This window comes from Pseudophryne corroboree, chromosome 1 (assembly GCF_028390025.1).
Source record: "Pseudophryne corroboree isolate aPseCor3 chromosome 1, aPseCor3.hap2, whole genome shotgun sequence".
In the NCBI taxonomy this organism is placed as follows: Eukaryota; Metazoa; Chordata; class Amphibia; order Anura; family Myobatrachidae; genus Pseudophryne; species Pseudophryne corroboree.
In genome coordinates this window covers 1,086,341,653-1,086,364,195 of record NC_086444.1, presented here as the reverse complement: position 1 = coordinate 1,086,364,195, position 22,543 = coordinate 1,086,341,653, and the positions used below count along the sequence as shown (strand labels likewise).

Here is a 22,543-nt window from a genome sequence, read left to right as displayed (position 1 = left end):
CGAACTCGTACGCTTTGCTTTGCAAACGTTTGCTGCTTTAAAAAAACATACAAGTTTGTCCGGAGTCTCGGAACTCCGGCCGTCTCACAAGCCATTACATCTGGTCCCCATATCTGGATTCTCTTAAATGGAGTTAAATGGATAGTCCTTAGTGGCAGGCTTAAAGTCTTAAAGCGTTTCCTTGGGCATGGTCACCCAGCTTCCTCAGAAGTGAAGAATCAACAGGTAACTCTAGCTATGTCTCCAAATAGATAATGGCATGTCCGTTTTGGAATGTCCTATAAGTAACTGCTTTGTATCATTTTTAGAATAGAAAAAAAAATCTTGAGTTTGATTTGCAGGGAAAATATTCCTATGTAGTCATTTCCATGTTTCAAGGAGAACACCCGGATTTTCTTCTATAACAGGAAGTGAACAGTATACATATCAGGCTACAAATCTGGATTCTGGAGTGCTAGTAGCCTCAGTTACCTATTGTAATAAATACTCATTTTCTTTAAAAGAAAAACCTAGGCACTAGAATGCATCAGTCTTGTCCTTTAGGTAGCAGCAAGAGATAGGATAGAATCATCAGACCCTATTAACAAATATAATTAGGGTCCACTCTACAGTAGCTTATATTAGACACAGAAAATATGCTGGAAAATGACTCCATACTTTGTGCATGGCCCAAACTAGGGCCAGTAAATTGACCGTCCCCCCTCCCCATCCAAAACCCCCCCAAAACAACCATCAATAAAGAGATAAAACAATATACTACCACATGTCAAAGAGAAATTTTAATACAAAGCAACATTTGCTGTAACGGGCATAGTGGGGCTGCATATGCACAAAACACACCTTATTACACAGAAAGCTAGGGAGTAAGTGGTTCATCAATGTAATCACAAGCATTATAATGAAGCATTATTTTAACTCACTTTTCTGTCTGTACTGCTGGTGCCCGTGCTGTCCGGCTCTGTGTGATTAATTCATCATCAGCACCATAATACCCCTTTTCCACTAGAAGTCTCGGGTCTGACCAGGGATGTGGAACACGGTTCCAAGCCAGGTCAGACTTGAGATGGACCCCTTTTCCACAACGGCGCCAATTGGGAAAATCCTGTGTCAGCGCCGTTTACACTGCACCCAGGTACAGTGTCTTCTGGCTGGTGCTTGGAGATGACGTCATCTCCAAGCACCGGGAAAACCGGCAGATCGGGACCCACGGGGCATGGCCTCAGACCCATTAGGTCATACCCCCAATGGGATGCTGCCCACCGTCACGCTGGGGCAAGCCCAGCACTCTGGAAGCTGCTGGGCTGCCCCCAGCCTCCGGCACACACTGTCCTGGCCAGCGCTGCTGTCTGCATAGCATGCGCTGTCCCCACACCAACCTCCCGACCGCCCGTTTGACACTGCGGTCAGGGAGGAATGGGCTCTTAACATGCTGTAAACGGGTCCGGGGTTGGATGACCCGGGTAAACCATTTACACTACACCCTTACCTGGATCATTCCCAGGTCCAACCCAGGTAGCTATCCGGGTAGGATTCCCGGGTCACTTGACCCGGGTTTTTTCAGAGGGAGCCTTTTCCACTACCAAAAAACCTGTGTAAATGCGCGCCCCCGTGCAAAAACCTGTTGGTTTTTTTTAGCTAGTGGAAAAGGGGTATAAGCTGCAGGGAGGATGTGGGGGAAAGAGCCCCTGGTCTGGTTGATGGAAGGTCTGAGTGCTGGAAGATCTGGGTGCCCTTGCTGGGATGAGGAGGATGAGGACAAGGAGAAGAAGGGAGAGGTGCAGTAATTTTCATGCAGGAGGTGCACCTCAGCCACAGGAGCACTACAGGGGGCAGATCTAACATGCTGCTTGTGCCTCCTTGCACCTGGAAAGAGGAATATAGGTGGAGGTAATGGAAATGCAGGGGGGAGGGGGGGAAGCTCAGTTTGCTGGCAGCCGCTCTCATCCAGGGTTTACTTACAAGTCACGTTCATGCAGGGCAGTCCCCTGGGGGCTGCCTTTATCGTGCACCCCTGTGCCGAGCTGGAAGCCAGTCTGCTCTTGCTGCTACTCCTCTTCCATGCTTAGCGGCACGGGGTGTGAGGAATGTCTCTGCTCCCTGCTGCTAATGCTCTCAGTGCTTAGCGCTGCTCTGGTTCAGGGTTTGGTGGGGGGAGTAAGAAGGGTAAGGGTTACAGTACTTCACAAAATGTGTCCGGACTAGGACAGCCAGGAAGCCATACCCAAACCATTTTGAGAGTAGATAACACTCCCACAAACTGCTCACATCCAAGTGAAATGGGTGTGGGGGGTCATGGTGATGCACTTTTTTGATAGTCACAATGTCTTAGTCCTCATGATTCACTGCATTTTTTCCATGGGGCTGGGCTCAATGGCATAAAGTGGTCAGCTTCGCCCCTCACACTAACTATGGGGGAGATTTATCAAACTTTGGAGAGATATAAAGTGGTGAGTGATAAAGTACCAATCAATCAGCTTCTAACTGACATTTTTTAAACACAGCCTGTAAAACTAGTTCGGAGCTCATTGGTCGGTACTTTATCTCTCTCCAAACTTTGATAAACCTCCCCTCTGTTTGGATACTTCTGTTCAATGGGTTTTGAGTGATTCCATAGAATAAGGTTGGAGAGTATGAATATCACTAGATATGCAGAATAAATAGAATTTTATTGACAGTTGGAAAAATGGATATTTTCAGAGACAAAAAAATTCAAGGATACATCTTTAAATCCTGTCCTTGGATATTAGGCATTGTTGGCAACTATGCATACACTGAATTCTGCTATGTGCTTTCATATAGCGGAATCATCTGTCAGTAGCCTTTTTATATATAGTATTTGTCAGAAAAAGCTAGTTTCGGGAGTTGGCAGCCCTAATAGAGGCAAAGAGCAGCTCACTCTATATGAAATATGGGTCTTTCTTTAAACCTTACATTACATGTAAAGACAAACACATATTTCATGTAGAGTGAACTTCTTATATAGAAGGTACAAGCTATTTTATTAACTAATGTCGGTTTTCCTCCCTCATGTTAAATGATTTTAATCCGAGCCTACAATTACTTTGGAAAGGGAATGTATGCTGTACCTGTCTACTGTATGTAAGAAAACATCTTATACAGCGTTTGTTTCTGCATATTTATACAGTGGATACAATATTTTTGCTCTTTTATTAGTCACTTGATGCACATTCCTTTAATTGTAATTGTCCACGATGGTATTACTTTCATATTGATGGAAAGAAACATACCTCCCCTTAGTGTTTGGAATGATCTATATCAGCTTGAGTTCTACGGCACTTGATGCAGCGAACTTGCAGGAACCTGATGTGCACTCGCCCTCCCATGAAAATGCTTGTGGTTTTGTCATGCCAGCCTGTGCCTGGAGAGGCAGGATAGGGAATGTTATAATGTACGATGAGTAAAAGTTTGTTTGCGCAATTGCAAAGAGATGAGGGCTGAAAAAATTACAAATATATTCCTCAGCAGTGGCAAACGCAGGATTTCTAGAGGGGGGTTTCCAAATGCAATCCACAATCTCCCACTCTGCGGAACATTGGAGCTGGGGTCTGGGGGAGTGGTAGAAGAACCTAGTAACGACCATGGACATTAATGTAAACAATGGTCTTTTTATATATTAGATACTATGTTAAATACAGTATTAATATTTAAAACTCTAGATTGTCTATAGTATAGGCTATATTGAACATATTTAAATCATATTAATAAGATAAGTAGTTAGGAAAAGGTTAAGCATACCATAAGAAATAAATACACAAACATAACAGAACCAGTACTGCACTTTCTCAGTATACATTCTCCCACCTCTTGGTAAGGCTCCTGTCTCTTCTTCCTGGTAGCTAATATCCGATCCAGTACACTGATTCTCAGATCCACATACACAGAAAACTTGGCAGAAGAAGCTGCCACACTGGGCATGTGCAGCAGCTCTGCTCTGTCCCTTAAACTGCATGATGTGGCAGCATTTCTAGTAATTGTATTATATACCATTGCTATTGTTGTCATAATTTTAGCCACTTATCAAGAGGATGGGGGTTTCCATGCAACCGGAAACCCCCCTGCATTTGCCTATGCTTAGAAAGCCCTATAATTGTCAGAGTCTAGCACTATTCAGTGATTGCTTTGTCACTCTGGCATATATTATACTTATGTGTGCCATTTACGTAAAATATTTTTAGTACACTAGACTGGGAGTTATTTCTACTGTACTAGAGGCATTTTTGCCGTTTTATTGATGTCTAATAGCAAATGCAAATAAAAGAAAAAGTTAAAGAGGGTCGAAGTGGAATGTACATCTATGTGACATTTCCCTGGTGTAAATCAGACGCATATGCTACTGTTACTGACCGGCATGCAATTTAAGAATATTGCTGCTTTGCACATAGTCTTTTTTGCATTTTTTTGTTTATTGATCGCAAATTACACCTGGACTCTGCTTCAGCTCCAGCTCATCATGTCACCTGTCTGATGAAGTGTTTATGCATTTGCACTGTACATGACTTGCTGGTTTAAAGTTATTGCCTGGTGTGACCTCCCAGCCTCTCTGCTTCCAGGTCCATACATCCCCCCACCCGCATCCCCCCAATGTCTGCGGCACTGCCCATCAATGCTGAGCGGGCATCCAAGTGGCACCCCCCACCCCGCAACTGCAGACATTAGCAATCATTGAGGAAATGTAGCAGAAGCAGCCATTACCCGTGTACGCTGGAGGCTGCAGAGAGGAACAGATGCTGGAAAAGGCAGGTTTGGAATAGTCATGATGTTCCAATCATCATTATTATTATTATTATTATTATTATTATTATCCTTTATTTATATGGCGCTACAAGGGATCCGCAGAGCCCATTACACAGTGCATAATCAAATGAGCAAACAAGAAAACAGCACTTACAGTACAAGACAATATAGGACAGGTATAGAAAACCCGGGGTTAGGTGCCATCAAAGGGAGTATGGAGTATAAGATCGTGTAAGAAAGAAAAGGAAAGGCACATGAGGAAAGAAGTCCCTGCTCTTGCGAGCTTACAATCTAAAAGCATCGATTGACTGATACATCAATGTTTAACCGATGTTCATAAAAAAAATATAAAAATATGTATTTTTTTTTTAATAACATAAAATGTTGGATATGTTTTAAATAGATGTTCTTAACCTAATTTATTCATTAAAAAAATATGTAAATAATTGTCAATTAAGTGGTTAAAAAAGGAATGAACAGCAAATTTTACTTATTTTGTCCTAATTAATCCCATTGGCACGAAATTTGAAAGTTTCAGCTGTCATAGCTTAAACAACTATAATAAACATGTATTTTATTTAAAGTTAGTATTTATGACTTTATGTTTTAACAAGGCTGTTACTGAAAAATTATTTTTACACTATGAAGTTCACCATCTGAGTGGCAGCTCCTGGTTGGCTGCTGGTCCTTGAGCTCCGATTGGCAAACGACCAGCTCCTCAACAGCTCTGTTCCTCTGTTGCTTCCTGCAAGTGCGCAGGCAGATGGCCTGGCCCCCGATCCTCACTGTTACCACCCGGCCCCCTGAGAATGGTAAGTATTGGGGAATGCATGGCGGAGCTATAGGGCAGTGTGCGGTGGTGGGGGCCCTGCTTAATTTGTGTAGTTGTTGTTGTGAGAATGAGACAAAACTCAGGGTAAAAAGGAAGAATTATGGAAAAGAATTCCTGTCTGTTTTCCTATCCTGTTTTATACCATCCAGTGTCCATACAGTGAAAGTCTATATGCCATGCTGCTGGATTCCTGTCAAAACCAATGGAGTACAAATCTTGAAAATGGATCTGTGCACAAGGTGTAAACTACCTGCAGTCTTTTGGGCAGATCCAAGTAAGTGTGGAAGCCGCCGGACCCACGTGCATCAACTGACAGAAGGCGATACTGTTTGCAATCTGTGGAGGCACCAGCAGAATCAATCTACAGTAATGGGCTGATATTGATAATATAAGATGTAAGATTTTATTTATGGTACCATTCATTAAGAAGAAACTGGGACTAACAGAGAGGTGGACGTAAAACGGGCGCACATTACTAGAAGAGATGTGCTTGGTGTATTGAATCTGACCCTCAGAGGCATTAGGGTATTTTAGCCATGGCTTACTAAACTCTCTTCCAGTGCTTTAGGGGTACATTTACTAAGCAGTGATAAGAGTGAAGAATTGAGCCAGTGGAGAAGTTGCCCCATCAACCAATCAGCACTGAAGTAACATCTGTAATTTGCATACTATAAAATGATACAGAACTGCTGATTGGTTGATGGGGAAATTTCTCCACTGGCTCACTACTCCGCTCTTATCACTGCTTAGTAAATGCTCCCCTAAATGTTGTAGAATGTTTAGTCCTATTTTCCATACATCGTGTTCTTTAATCTTATTCAGATTCCTCCTAAGTGTTTACCTTTGTTTGGGAACAATTCCTAATTATTACCCAAATCCTGATGCACTTTCTTGCTGAATACCGATGTAGCCATGCTCATCCAGCCTGCAGTTTGCAGTTTATGCAGCAATCCAAGTGCGGCATGTATTCCTATGGGGGCGCGTACTTAGACACGTGCACTCATTGGAATACATGGACGGTGTATAAAGCCACAGCTCGGCGTACTACGGGGCGTGTGCCTGGATGAGTGTTTGTACTCTGTTATAGCAGTATGATGATTGTAGCCATGTACGTTGCTTTTGTTGTGTCTTATTTTTTTTTACCTGAAACACATAAACCCTCCTGTCAATGTATCAAAAAATGTCTTTCTTTATTTACAGTATATATTAGAAAGTGACCTGCAAAATTGCCACCAATTAAATGAATTGTTATCACACAATCACCATTGAAGTGTACAGGGATCAGCTGCGTATATGCATTTGATCATTCCCAGAGGTACAGTATCACCTGGGAGTTTATTCCTAACATCTCTCACCTTTTCTGTAAAACAACAATTTCATATAACAACAGGATGCTAATTATTACCCCAAAAAATGATCAAAGCTGATTACTATTTCCACACAGTGGGTCTGACGCAACGCTGATTATACGCTCGTAAGCATAGTGCATCTTCCACAGATCTACATTGTGTGTGTTCAGAGCATATGCAACTACTAGGCAAACGCATTCTGATCACATCTACACCTACAACAGGAGAGGTGGAACTGGAGCTTTCATAAGAGTGCAAAGTTCAGGTTTCGGTATGTACTACTGGTGGACGGGATGCCGGCTGTCCATTTCCCGACAGCGGCATCCTGCCCGCCAGAATGCCGGCAGCAGGGCAAGCGCAAAGAATCCCCTTGCATGCTCGCTGCTCTTGCCATGCTGCGAGCTCGCCACAGGATCTATTCCCACTCTATGGGTGTCGTGGACACCCACGAGTGGGAATAGCCCTGGTGCGCTGGGATTCCGGCTGCCAGCATTGTCTGCTTTCGGGATTTCAGTGTCGTATCCTGAACGCAGAGATCCTGACAGCCGGCAAATTGACTGCATCCCCAAAGTTCAGTAGGAAAGTGTTCACATAAATGCAACCAGTGGCGGCCCCAGAGGCGGGACTGCAGCACAGTCCATCATTCAAAAAGCGGAGCCACACCAACTGCCATTCAAAATGCTGCCAACACCGCTAGCAGGGACACACTGGCAGTTGGTGTGGCTCGCGTATTTGAATTTTGCAGCCCCACCTCTGGCGCCGCCACTGAATGCGACCCATGCATGCCAACACGCTGTTAGGAGGTGTATCTTTTGCACCTAGTATGCATGGCAGGTGCAATTAAACACTGATGATGATGATGATGATGATGATGATGATGATAGCAGCCCTACCTGTATGTGAAAATAAGTTATTTTTCTCAGCATGTTCCTATTGATCAATGTGCTGATCCAATGCTGCACCAGCCCCAATATCATCTTAATGAATGTTACAATAAAAAAAAACTTGCATCTAATAAAATTAAACTGTTCACATTGTTATAGATAGCCCATGCTATTTTTTATTAATATGAGCAAGCACACCTACATAAAATGAATAAAAACGAGCTAGAATGTAAAGAAAGACATAAATGTATAACATAAAATGATCACTTTCCTATATGACCCTGCTTGATAAAATTAAAGCAGCTCAATGAATGGCACTATGCAAGGCAGCCCACTGTGTGGACAGGAAGTGACCCCGTTCGCATACTGCTTCTTTAAAAACACGCAGTGTAGCCTGAAGCTATACAGCCTCTCTCGCTCTGGTGCTCTTCCCCTCTCCTCTCTCTCTCTCTCTCTCTCTCTCTCTCTCTCTCTCTCCCTCTCGCTCGCTCTATCTTGCCATAGAGGGTTTTAGCCAGCAGTTCTCAGGCAGTGTGATCTGTGTTTGCATACTGCTAGTTTATGCTGGGAAGAATACAGAGCCCATGTGCACTTTATGGATGCTGATGCTACGCTGATTCTCTGGAAGCAAAAAAGAATATGTCCAGCACTCAGCATGACCCTTTCTATTCTTCTCCATTTGGCCCTTTTTACAGAAGGCATACTCCATACATGGTACAGCCAGAGTATCGCATGTATGAGCTGAACAAGAGGCTGCAGTCTCGTACAGAGGTAAGTCCTATTACCCTTTCCCTACAAATATCGTTATTATTCATTTATTCCCTACTTACTGGATGTGTAGTTCAATCTCTGCACCTAAATCCTTGCTGCTTATTACCGGGTCACAATCCCTGTACATGGTCAGTGTGTTCTGTATTAGTGGAGTGTTGTGTTATGTTCTAACATCTTTGTATCAGGTACTTCTGAATGACTGGGGTAAAGTTAAGTTCCAGAGTTTGTCTTTTTACGCATTGGTTTTTGTTTTTGTTTTTTTGTTTGTTTTTGTTCCTCTTTTGTTCTGAATAACTTTACATTATTTTGTTGATGTTACAAATTATTGGAATACTGAATAATGTCTGGTTCATATACATTTTTAAAAAATGTTACCGTGTTTAGAAGCCAATTAAAAGTAGATCTTTTTTTACCGAATACAACAAAACAAACATCAAATAGTTTGGAAGAATTCTAAATAACTTAGTTTTTTTTTTTTTTTTATTTCAAGGAAAAAAGTGTTGGTTATTTTGGAAGCTATTTGGAGACAAGTAGCAGATATTTGTTTTTGTGTGTGTGTAAACTATGGGGTGGTAGATGCTGTGCAGAGTGGATGTGGAACGTAGATCTAACTCTTTGCACAACTCACTTTTGAAAGTGTTGAAAAGTGTGTGAACTGGATTAATGCCAACCGCCCATAGCACCTGTATCTGCAATTGTACACTGTCGACACCCTGGCGTGTATGTGATTGCATGGCTGGATGATGTCAACAGTTCAGATGTGTGGAATTATTTTACAGAAGTGTGAAATAAGACACTTGGCATGAGGCTAATTTGACTGATGTTCTGGATGCAAGGCAGTTACAGTATTAGGGATTCCGGGTTAAAGAGATTGTAACACCAAAATTAGAGTTTCTTATTTAAATAACTTTTAGCAGTTTTAAAGTTGCTCAACTAACATTTGTGTTGTCAGAGTCAATGGGGGGGGGGGTATTCAATTGTTTGAAAAGTCAGTTGGGTGTCTGTTTTTTCCTATCTAATAGACAGGGGGGGAAAAGACACCAACCGACTTTTCAAACATTTGAATTCTCCCCTTTATATTGTTTCCTGTAAGTTTAGGTAAAGTTTTAATAAACAAGGTACACCAATAAATAGACAGACATACGCACACATCTACACACACACACACACACACACACACACACACACACACACACACACACACACACACACACACACACACAATTCTTTCATTAGGTTTTGTTAGCTTGTTCTTGTTCTTATTTACCAATAAAGAGTACACGTGCTTTTACCTGTCTTCTAAATACACGCAGAGACACGTGCACAATCCACAACAAACAACACAGAGCATTAATACTTAGAGCAATGCATTTTAAGGTGGATGCGATGGTATTGATCAGCCTATGCCAGACAGACACTTTTTGGAGCCAACAAATGTGTTTTCTAGCAAAAGCTATGTTCAGGAAACACAGGAAAGTAAGAATGGGAGAGGGATTTAACTCCATAAGAGTGAATGACCCTCAAGCATTACAGGACCAGTTACTGTAGTTTGCTATGTAACTGTAAACCTGGTCAGTTAGCCTATAAAGGGTATCATTTTAACACCTATTATTTCCTGTGTGGGTGGACTCATAATTGTTATGCATCTTTATTCTTCATTTGTTTGAATCATCGAGGTACCATGGATTCACACTGTAAGAAGCTGGGAAGACCTTTCAGTGGTCTTGGTCTGGCAAAAGCTTATATTAATTGCAATGCTGTCATTATCACATATACAGGGATAGTCAGTTACAAATAAAATGCATATGTAAGTGACACACATGTAAAAGACTGGATTTAACATGAAGCACACGTGTAAATGATTTCAGTGCACTTACTGTGTGTACAAGTCTCACTTAATCCCAAGTCAATACAACAGAAACATTTTCAGAATTGTCTATGTAATTTGTGCGAATTGGTGAGTCAAGTGAGCTAAGTGATGCAATAAAGACTGCTTCATCTGTTTATGGTTTTGCAAATCAGTATTGTAAACTCCCAAGATTGTAGTTTGGATATCTTGCAGTCTAAATGTTCTTAGTTATGCGAGAAAGTTTATCACATTGCTCATGTAAGAAGTTATCCTACAGGTAGATGTATTTTTCCAGCCATCAGGTTAGAAACATACGTGGCTAAATATGGCAAAGGAAACATTGGATATAATAAACAGTAAAAGATCACAAATTCTATTTTTTTTTTTTAAGCCAAGATGACCAATTTATTCTCTATATGAAATGAGCATTCACTTGATTACTGTGTTTTCCCAGAACAGTCAACATATTTCCATTGACAAGTTTTAGCTGACTTATTTTCCCATTAGTTCTGATTAGTACAAAAGAACGGGACGATTTGGGACAGGTTAATTTCCCTTAAGTGGGACCTAAAAGAATCTATGAGAAGAAGCTTAAGGCCTGAGAAAACATCACGTTGTATCTACAACTTTTAGTTTCAAAATCACGGGAGTCCTTAGCATACATTAGAATGCAATCATGCAAAAACAGTAGGTTTTCAGTGTATATTCAACTATCACTATAAAAGTTGCCACAAGAGTCTATAAGAGTTTGTTAAATAAATAACAAAAAAATGTTTTGTTTTGTGTCTCCTCTGTGTTGCCATCTGCTGGCCACAGCTGGAATTGCTGCCATTCTTATTTGTTTATAAAGTCGTTTCAAAGTTACCAAGCAGGAGGTTTTTTTTACCAACTGTATATCAGATTCCAAACAATGCAGATTCTTCAGCCTAGAAAATCTTCCTTTTAATACCTACTGTATACAATTTCACCTGTTCTTCATAAATTGACAGACATTATTTCAGACCTCCCAACTGTTTGGATTTTGGCTGGACAGTCCTGATTTTCAGGCCCTGTCCCGTGGTCCCACCCACAGGCCACAGTGTCCCAGCTGAGGGTGGGGTAAAATCTTCATCTCAACTGCTGGCTCTTCATAGCAGATTAGCGGTCAATTGATGAAGCGCACATGAACATGGTACCCCCATATTAAAGAGAAGGACTAAAGGCTGCCCAGAAACTTGGGAAGTGTAAAAGTGAGATCATACCAAAAGTGTAACTGGGGTCTTTGGTGCTCGGGGCAAGATGAAGGACTGCACCCACCTTCCAACCCCCCCCCCCCAAAAAAAAAAAAAAAAAACGAAACAAAACCCCAACAACCCAACAATAATATATCCCTGCACACTTTTTTGGTTAGTAACTGTGAAAGAGAGAAGAGGGGCAGAGCAAGAGAGACCAGGGGTGGGGAGAGAGAGATCAGGGGCAGAGAGGGAGAGAGAGAGACACTTGGGAAAGAGAAATGGAGGGAGAGACACCTGGGATGGATGGATGGATGGATGGATGGAGGGAGGGAGATAGAGTGGTACCTGGGAGGGAGAAAGGGAGAGGGAGAGAAACCTGGGAGGGAGGGATCAAGAGGGAAAGACACCTGGTGGGAGGGAAAGACACCTGGGAGTGAGAGAGAGACACCTTGAAGAGAGGGAGAGACATCTGGGAAAGTGAGAGAGAAAGGGAGGGAGGGAGAGGGAGAGACACCTGGGATGGAGGGAGGGAGGGAGAGACACCTGGGAAGGTGGGAGGAAGAGAGAGGGAGAGATACCTGGGAGGGAGGGATCAAGAGGGAGAGACAGCTGGGGGCGAGGGAGAGACCTGGGAGGGAGAGGCACCTGGGTGAGAGAGAGAGAAAGGGATAGATACCTGGGAAAGTGAGTGAGAGAGAGAGATATCTCAGCCCTTACTTTAGGTTGCACTCACCTGCTTGTAGTTCTTCTTGATCCACATTCAGACACAGTCGAGCTGATAAACACTTCTGGGCTCTTCAAGAGCTTGGTGACTAGGCCTTCCTGCTTTCTCCGGCTCAGGGCTAGGTCATCTTTCTGCTCATGAGTTCTGCCACCATGGTTCACTGTCCCATCCTCTTCCTCCTCCTTTTCGTCCACCTTCTTAGATGCCCATCAAGCCCTGCTCTGGCGCCAGCCCAGCCCATTATGCTGAGACTGACACTGTAGCTTCTATGTAATGCAGACTCCTGACCGCCCACCCCCTCTGTTTCTACTCACCCAGTGACATTGCTCCAGCTACTTCCCATCCCATGCTGCACATATTGGCTAGGCGGCAGCTACCTCCCACATTCTTTGAAAGTCCATGCCACTATTGACCCAGCGTTCTCTTTCGATACCAATGGACAGACACCCCTCGGCAATCCACAGAATCCAGAGCAACAGGAGGTGGAAGCTGTAAGTGGCAAGTGAATTAACTTTAAACAAACACCTAGCGGGATGACACTCCATCGGTGCCGGGTAGTACACTGCCCTGGCTAGCAGTGCCCATCTCTGCCGGTTATGCCACTGGGAGATACCCCTGTGCTGTGAAGTGACAACCCTTTTTCTTACAGTACATGCACCTGCAGAGCTTGCACAGTGTCCTCTATCTTCCTCCCCAGTTGAGAGATGTGATTTTTTTGTGATTGAATTGTATCATCTCAAGGATAATTTTTTGTGCCCGTGATTGGGAACACCCTAGCTATCCAAATAATTTTTTTGTTGTTGACCTAATCGGATAGCCTGTAAAAAAATATTGGTGAACCATCGGGAAAAATCATGAAAAACATTTTTTGTGCTAAATGGTTTTTTTTGCCTCAAATTGGATCCCCCCACATAAACTAATTAGAAGACTTGAGTTGGCTTATAGTCTTCCACCTCATTTTTTATTTTAAAACTTTTAACTGTGGATCAGGCAGAACAGTACATTGTGTACTATAGTGAAAAACGAAGGGGGCGTATTAGTTGACACTGAATGTGCAATTTTATAAACGATTTAGGATATCGGGCTTCCTTTTCTGTATCTTCTGTATAGGGACTTTGTAACATCTGTTATAAGATTTTGATTATTTCTACAAACACACACACACACACACACACACACACACACACACACACACACCTATATAGACACATATATATATTCATCAGTGTTCCTTAACACATCCCATACTGTTGACGCAGATTCAGAATTTAAGATAGACTGCTTCTGGCACTGATCCACAAGATATTGAGAATGATGTTGATCCAAAATACCTTTCAGCAAATTACTAAAAATGAATTGCAGAAATAAACAAAAATAGCATTCACGCATACTTTTTGCACAGTACTTGCAGGTTTAAATTTGCAAAAGAGCAATGCATTAGTTAAAAAGTCACACAATTTATTGACTGCACTTGTATGAAAAATAAAATAAGTGGGCCACCAATTTTGAACTATTTTAGTATATACAGTGTAATATCCCTGTTCCATGAGGTCCTACAGCATGGAAGAGACTCTCCAAAGAAAAAATATTTTTCAAAATGAATACAAAAGAAATAATGCTATAGAGACTCACAAATTTGGGGAAGGGCACAAGACAACTTCAAAGGGCTAAATGATGTCCCTCATAGGCAAACACAAACACGGGGGTGGGGCGTTCCAGTTGTCCGGAAGCCCCCCTTCCCGACATCCTGGCCAGCGGTTACCAGTGTCGGACTGGGACATGTAGGACCCGCCGGGGGGAATGCAGTGGTAGGGGCCCATGTTTAGGGGTGTGGCCAGTCCACAGAGGGGGTGTGGCCTGCCACCTCATTGGTTTGACTAACCATTAGAGAGTGCAATGTCTGGGCTCCTTCATAAATATATACAGTAAATTCAGCTGCTGCATGCATGATAATGTACCAGATTAATAACAGATTCATAACAGCAATGCACTGTAGAAAATACACCATAGTCCAGTATAAGGTCACATACTGTATGTATAATGTATAATTCAAGTGCACAGTCTGGAACCTGATCCTTAGAGCAGGAGGTGGGCCGCCAGACAGTGGGGCCCACCGGTGGTTTCCCCTGTACCCCTGTGGGCCAGTCCAAGCCTGGCGGTTACTATAGTATAAAGGGTGAAATGGGGCTGCTGAACATATTCAGTGTCAGCAGATTTTCCCACCAAGTCTGTTTGCTGTCTGTAGATCTGAGTACTTTATAATTGCACCAGAGAGAGAATCTGGTAAGTGGCTTACCATGATCATTGGCGCTGCATATGTGTGAAGTACCATATTACAGAAACTGCACTTTGTTTGGGGCAGACTATAGCTTGTTACTGCTAAATATGCATCCTTCATGGGCTCTAAACTGAAACATTTGGAACCCCCCCTCCAGATGTCCTGCGTTTTACCCTGTCCCTGGTATAGGTATGAATGAAGTATGAAGCCACAGCCACACTGCCTAGATTGGGCCACTTACTTGTGTACTTATCTAAAGCTGACTGTAACGCTGAGCAGGGCCGTAACTACGTGTGTGCCAAGTGGGCTTGGCACACAGCGCAGTTGCCCTGGGGGCGCACGGCCAGCGGCATGTAATGAGTCAAATTGACTCATTACATGCCGCCTCGCTGTGTGCGCCGTGCGCCGCGCTGTGGAGGGAGAAAAGGACCAGCGCCGGGCAGCGGAGAAGGAGGAGGAGGGAGGGGGAGCAGGGAGCCGCAGCAGCGCTATGTCATTGGTAGTAAGCGCCGCTGCAGCATCACCCTCTCCTTCTGTATTGGCTGCCCGGCGCTGCTGTGGATGCTGGGATGCGGTTCCTCCATCCCAGCATCCAGAGCAGCGCCGGGCAGCCAATACGGAAGGAGAGGGGGATGCTGCAGCGGCGCTTACTACCAATGACATAGCGCTGCTGCGGCTCCCTGCTCCCCCTCCCTCCTCCTCCTTCTCACCTCACTGCCTGCACTGAGAGGGAGATGCCAGCACGAGGAGCCTGTCAGCGGGGAGAAGGTAAGTATATCCCTCTCTCTCTCTCTCTCTCTCTCTCTCTCAGGGGGACACCGTCTGCCGCAATGTGTAAAAAGGTGGATGGCTGCCGCAATGTGTAAAGAGGGGGCCTGGCTGCCGCAATGTGTAAAAAGGGGGATGGCTGCCGCAATGTGTAAAAAGGGGGACTGGCTGTAAAAAGGGGGACTGGCTGCCGCAATGTGTAAAAAGGGGGACTGGCTGCCGCAATGTGTAAAGAGGGGGCCTGGCTGCCGCAATGTGTAAAAAGGGGGATGGCTGCCGCAATGTGTAAAAAGGGGGACTGGCTGTAAAAAGGGGGACTGGCTGCCGCAATGTGTAAAAAGGGGTCCTGGCTGCCGCAATGTGTAAAAAGGGGGACTGGCTGCCGCAATGTGTAAAAATGGGGACTGGCTGCCGCAATGTGTAAAAAGGGGTCCTGGCTGCCGCAATGTGTAAAAAGGGGGACTGGCTGCCGCAATGTGTAAAAAGGGGGACTGGCTGCCGCAATGTGTAAAAAGGGGGACTGGCTGCCGCAATGTGTAAAAAGGGGGACTGGCTGCCGCAATGTGTAAAAAGGGGTCCTGGCTGCCGCAATGTGTAAAAAGGGGGCCTGGCTGCCGCAATGTGTAAAGAGGGGGCCTGGCTGCCGCAATGTGTAAAAAGGGGGACTGGCTGCCGCAATGTGTAAAAAGGGGGACTGGCTGCCGCAATGTGTAAAAAGGGGTCCTGGCTGCCGCAATGTGTAAAAAGGGGGACTGGCTGCCGCAATGTGTAAAAAGGGGTCCTGGCTGCCGCAATGTGTAAAAAGGGGGACTGGCTGCCGCAATGTGTAAAAAGGGGGCCTGGCTGCCGCAATGTGTAAAAAGGGGGACTGGCTGCCGCAATGTGTAAAAAGGGGTCCTGGCTGCCGCAATGTGTAAAAAGGGGGACTGGCTGCCGCAATGTGTAAAAAGGGGGCCTGGCTGTCGCAATGTGTAAAAAGGGGGACTGGCTGCCGCAATGTGTAAAAAGGGGGACTGGCTGCCGCAATGTGTAAAGAGGGGGCCTGGCTGCCGCAATGTGTAAAAAGGGGGACTGTCTGCCGCAATGTGTAAAAAGGGGGACTGTCTGCTGTAATGTGTAAAAAGGGGGACGCTCTCTGCTGTAATGTATAAAAGGGGCTCTACCTGGTGTAGTGGCGCTACTGTGCAGCGTAATTTGAATAATGTAGACTACTGTGCACCGTAGTATGAATTGCTATTATTTTGTGGCCACGCCCCTTCCCCGTGAAGCCACGCCCCTATAATTTTTTTGCGCGCCTACGGCGCGCACTGCCCCTATCTTACATGGGGGCGCCACTGTCGTTTCTTGCACACAGCGCTAAAATGCCTAGTTACGGCACTGACGCTGAGTACAGAAGCAAGTGGCTGCTCTGGTAGATAATGTTTATGGGTCAAGAATCTCCAACGCATTCTGCAAAAAAGAATGCATTTACGGGAGGGTTATCTAGATGTTACGTTACCATTGGGTGCAAGGTTATTAAGATTAAGCAGACAGTTTATGCCAGCAAGGTGGGAAGGCAGTGTGCAAATTCAAAATATAAAAACATACTTACATATTCCATCTGTATCAAAAAGCAGCAAATCATCAGTGTATCCAAACTGCCTGACGGCTTTTTGGATGCTCATAGTGCACCTTTGTGAAAGGCTGCCAGCCATGTGCGCTGGCGTATGCATGTGCAGCAAACATCTGCATCCAGTGTCTGATTTAGAAACCCAGAACAGCCAGTATTGCAGTATAGTGTCCCCTTACTGAGCGTATGCAGTTTTATTGGCTATAATAATCAGACTTATCAGATTTTAAATATACATTTTTTTTATTTTTTGTTTTGTTTTAGTAGTTCTTTATTTTGTTTTCTATAGCTATTTGCAAATGATATCAATGCACTAGAAGAAGAAAGTGTTGAGTGTGAAACTTCCAATTTGCAGCACAGCAGTTAAAGAGTTAAGATACTATTTCATCCAGAATTGATCCTTTATTCATTATGCTTCCCATTTCTCCGTACTTACACCTCTGATTCTAACTAAACATCTAAAGTCATAGGGACTGTTTAATGGCAGCTCACTATTAAGCGGATGTTTGCATAATGTAATGTAGTCAGTAGTGCAAGGGTCAAGGGAAGGAATGGACTCGCTGTTTAATTATTTGCAGAAACCGAGTTTTCTTAAATCTACAGGTGTTCAGGAAGTGAGGAGTTAAAAATACAGTTTTATTAAATGACATGCACAAAATTGTTTATCAGTGGGGTAATTTGCAATGCTAAATATAAGAGCAAATAGCACCAGGAAGTACAGCACTGCATAGATTGTCATCAGGATGCTCCAGGCAGGTCTGCAAGTTGTAGGGTGCCCTGATCATTCTTCGGAAGCTTCGCATGGCACTGCTGCACGGTGCCATTCCAGGCACCCCACTAGCCAGATGCAGGGGCCGTGCAACGGCACCACTCACCCACCCCTAGTTACGGCTTTGGATGTGCATGCTTTGCTACTGGTGTTACAGACACAACGCAATTACTCTACATAAGTATTGCATCTCTTCATGTGCAAAAGAGCCATTTTTGTTATGTAAGCCATGAACTCGGTATTCAGTATATTCAGTAGTATTGTGTTTCCTCATTCTTGGACCATAGTTAGATGGGATCCGGTCTGAAGATCGACAGTATCTAGGTCGACAATGTTTAGGTCGACCACTATAGGTCGACAGTCACTAGGTCGACATGGATGGAAGGTCGACAGGGTTTCTAGGTCGACATGTGCTAGGTCAACAGGTCTAAAGGTCGACATGAGTTTTTCACATTTTTTTTATTTTTTTTTATTTTTTCATACTTAACGATCCACGTGGACTACGATTGGAACGGTAATCTGTGCCGAGCGAAGCGGTAGCGGAGCGAAGGCACCATGCCCGAAACATGGCGAGCCATGCGAGGGGACGCGGTGCACTAATTTGGGATACCGGTCACTCTACGAAGAAAACGACAAAAAAAAAAATCCTCATGTCGACCTTTACACCTGTCGACCTAGCACATGTTGACCTAAAAACCCTGTCGACCTTCCATCCATGTCAACCTAGTGACTGTCGACCTAGATACTGTCGATTTGATGAACCACACCAAGTTAGATCCGCAGAGATTAAAAGCCTTGTACATTTATAGGCAGTCACACTCCTCCATCTCATTTTAACGCTGATTTAGCAGGTCCTCCTTCTTCCAAGAGCTCTATTGTACTGGGATGTAGCTACTGGTTGGCCAGGATGGCACTCGCCAGGGGGTGTGGTTCAATAGATCCACAGTTAAAAGATAGACAGAAAATAGATAACCCCAAATGGTCGACATGGAAAAGGTCGACCGGGTCAAAAGGTTGAGACGGAAAAGGTATAAAGTAGAAAAGGTCAACAGATACAAAAGGTCGACGAGGTCAAAAGGTCGACATGGAAACTGTCAACACAAAAATGGTCGACATAGGGTTTTTTTAGGGGTTTTTTTTATGTAATTTTGTATATTTTACTATAACTAAGCCAAATTAGTGTAACGTTTAGTATTCCAAATAGTAGTAAATGTGGATAGTAAATAATGAAAAAGTGTAATTTATTTTTTTACTTGTGTAAATTATATGTGTCGACCATTGTCATGTCGCCCTTTTTAACCTGCTTAAATTTTCACCATCTTGAGCTTAAGCACTGTCTACCTTTTATAAGAAAGAACTCCTCACTCTGAGAGTGAGTAGACCATGCGCTAGATACAAGCTGATTTCCCAGAGCAGCTGTGTAAATTTGGATAGTCAATCCAAAAAGGGTATTTACAAAAATAAAACAAACAACAGTGCTTTCACATTCACATAAGCAGACAGGTGTGTATGAAACAATAAAGGAATTTATTAAACTATATATATATATATATATATATATATCAAAGGTAAAAAGTTGACAAAGCTGCCCCTTGTGACAGCGAAACGCGTAAGGACTCTACTATCTCGGACTTTGAGACACTGATGTGACATCCAGACACTTGGATTGTGGACCTACTAGCCTGGGACTTTGCTTTATCACCAAAATGGAGTTTTTCAGGATACCCCTTACATTGAGCGCTGGAGCCCGTGCCGGATGAACCATCGCCAGGGGATCTACTAACTGCTACCTCCTGAGCATGGTAATTATTTGTGAATAGACAGTCCCATGAAAAGACAGGCTAGTTGCTTTGGTTATCCACTCACCACTGGATTGTGTCCCTTTAAGTCCAATTGCTTTACCAGAGACTGGTTTTTATGCTCCATACTTTTATGATACATTGCTGAATTTTTTAATTCATTCAAGTCCTATATATATAATTTTTTAAATAAATGTCTTTATTGTTTCATACACACCTGTCTGCTTATGTGAATGTGAAATTGCTGTTATTTGTTTTATTTTTGTAAATACTGTCTACCTTTTACCTGTTGACCTTTTGACCCTGTCGACCTTTTACATGTCAACCATTTGGGGTTGACCTATTGACTGTCTATCCGTACACTGTAGAGCTTTCAACCAGATACCCTTGCCAAGAGTCCCTGGGGAAGTTGACAACGAAACGCGTTTGTGGTTCTGGATGCTATCACTGAGATATCATCCTCCTAAAGTCCAACCAGGGCCAAAACTAGGATTTTCGTCACCCGGGGCAAGGCGGGAATTTGCCGCCCTTCCCCCCCCCCAAAAAAAAACAAAAAAAACAACAACATGCAAACAAACACTGTCATACTAAAATGATCATATTATAACAAAACATTTAAAAAAAAAGGGGATACTATTGGACAATATTCCCCTATGTGCCCCAAATGCCTTAAACATCACATGCCCCCCAGCAGCGTGTTCCACTACATGCCACCCTGTGTGTCCCCATACATTGCACTATATCACTGCACTACATTCCCATATCCACTGTACTACATCACTATACTACATCCCCTACACGCTGAACTACATCACTACACTACAGCGTGTCCTCTCAATGGTGTGTAGCCGGCAGCTTGTTATCAGTTGGTGCTGGGCAGGCCGCCGGGATCATAGCCTGCTGAAAAATACAGCACCAACAACTCGCTTCTATAGCTTGCACAGTTCACTGCACACAAGTCGCAGCACTGCATGGCAAAGAAGAGAGTTTAAGACAGTAGCTGGCATAGGAGAGATCCCAGGTACTGTAGCTCACCCGCACAGTGTCGGAGCCAGCTGTGGGCAGACAGGTGGGTCAGAAACACTTCCCCTGGAGCCGTCTGCTGTCTCACTGGAGCAGCACAGCACTGCTGGTAAAAAAACAAAAACAAACAAACCCTGTTCCTCTGTAACTCCTCGGTGCCCCCTCAAATCCTGCACCCCGTGCACATGCCCCCTTAGCACCCCCTAGTTACGACCCTGGTCCAACACTGGCCTGTAACTCATTTTTGTTGGTTGTGGATGGTTCCATCCTTTATGATTTGGGTGATCTTACAGTATGTGATATGCACGTATATATATTTGTATGAGTTTTGAATCCCATTATTCCTATATTAAACCTGAAATACTACACTATGGCATTTTCTGGTGTGAGGGTCTGATTTCAGATATAACGGATTCATATAAGGTCCATTTATCATTTTGTAGGTCTCCTGAGTGACAGTGAAGGAGAGCATTTCAGAATCAGAATCAGAATCAGCTTTATTGGCCATGTATACTTTTGTATACTAGGAATTTGTCTTCGGATTGCTATACAACAGCCAAGTAGGTAACAGATAAGCAGGTGGGGGAGCAAGTAAAGTCACACAGATAGGTATACCGTAGGGACACAAGTTAGTTACATGTATGTCTAGTCAGTCAATGTTCAGGAGTTCAGCAGGCGGACCGCTTGGGGAAAGAAACTTTTGAGGCTTCTGGTGGACCTGGCGGGGACGGCCCTGTAACACCTGCCTGAAGGAAGCAAGTTAAACATGCTGTGGCCGGGGTGTAGCTGGTCTTTTACTATCTTCATTGCCCGCTTTTTAGCTCTGGACAGGTACAGGTCCTGGACTGAGGGAAGGTCGGCCCCGATGATCTTCTCTGCGGTTCTGACCACCTTTTGGAGCCTGCATCTGTCCCTCGGGAGCTGTACCATAGCAGTATCGAGGAGCACAGTACAGACTCCACAATATTTAAAGTGTCAACAACAACAACAGATAAACTTTATTCATTAATTTCAAAGTACGGACATTACTTGCTTTTGCACAAGCTTTGGATGATTCAAATCATTGGCGTTTCTATAATGGGTGCAATGGGTGCCCATTGCACCCATTTTAATACTTACCTTTCAGGAGTCCAGCGCCGGGAGCTGTTATCGCGCCGGAAATCGCAGCCAAAATGGCTGCCGCGCATGCACGGTAGCCAAATTGGTCTCCGGATCATGGCGGGCGCCATATTTCCTGAGACCTGCGCATGCGCTATAGACTCTGGCACATTGCCCGAAGTCTACAGTGCCGTGCAGAGGAGGGGGCCCGCCCGGAGGTGCACACGGGCCCCCTCCTCTGTAGAAACGCCCCTGATTCAAATGACTACACTATATGAGTGCCTTCCTGTTATGCATTTTCATATCTGTTTCTTTAGATCCGTTTGCAGGCAAGGATCATACAGGAGACGCAGCTCTTCATTATTTTTATTTTTATAATTGTGTTCACGTTGTAACTTTACTCTAATTAGCGCATTGAGGGGTTGTTGTTGTAGTAGATATTTATTTATACATAAATACTGCACAGTTACTGGCTTTGCTGATTTATCCTAGGTTATTCTGAGGTTATATTGCAGATAATCCTATGATAGATAGGGACAGGAAACATCTACTTCCTACAATAGAACAACCATTGCTTCTGGGGGGAATATATAACAAGACCATAATGTTACTTACCACTGTGATTCGTAGGTGGAATTGTACATTTCTTTTTAGATGCATTTCTGTCATAAAAATCTGTAACAAAGAATCAGTATATACCAGATTCTAAAGGAAAACAAGCTGGGTTTCAGTCATCAAATGTTAGCATAATAGATGTAATTATAATGGAAAGTCTGAGAACAGTACACAAGGATAACAGCAATGATGCTTCAAAAGGAAAC

The 22,543-nt window shown here is 43.7% G+C and overlaps 1 protein-coding gene across 5 annotated transcripts in view; it reads left to right on the top strand.

Moving 5' to 3' along the window:
• The first annotated feature begins 8,197 nt into the window (after positions 1-8,197).
• LDB2 (LIM domain binding 2) overlaps positions 8,198-22,543 on the top strand; it is a 540,533-nt gene continuing 526,187 nt past the window's right edge. For 3 of the 5 annotated variants that reach the window (XM_063921243.1, XM_063921253.1, XM_063921262.1), the window contains exon 1: positions 8,199-8,591. In XM_063921243.1, coding sequence (XP_063777313.1) covers positions 8,460-8,591 — 132 coding nt within the window. In that variant the 5' untranslated portion in view covers positions 8,199-8,459. Of the gene's footprint in view, positions 8,592-22,543 lie in introns of all 5 variants that reach the window. The other 2 variants (XM_063921234.1, XM_063921225.1) reach the window with 2 other exon arrangements.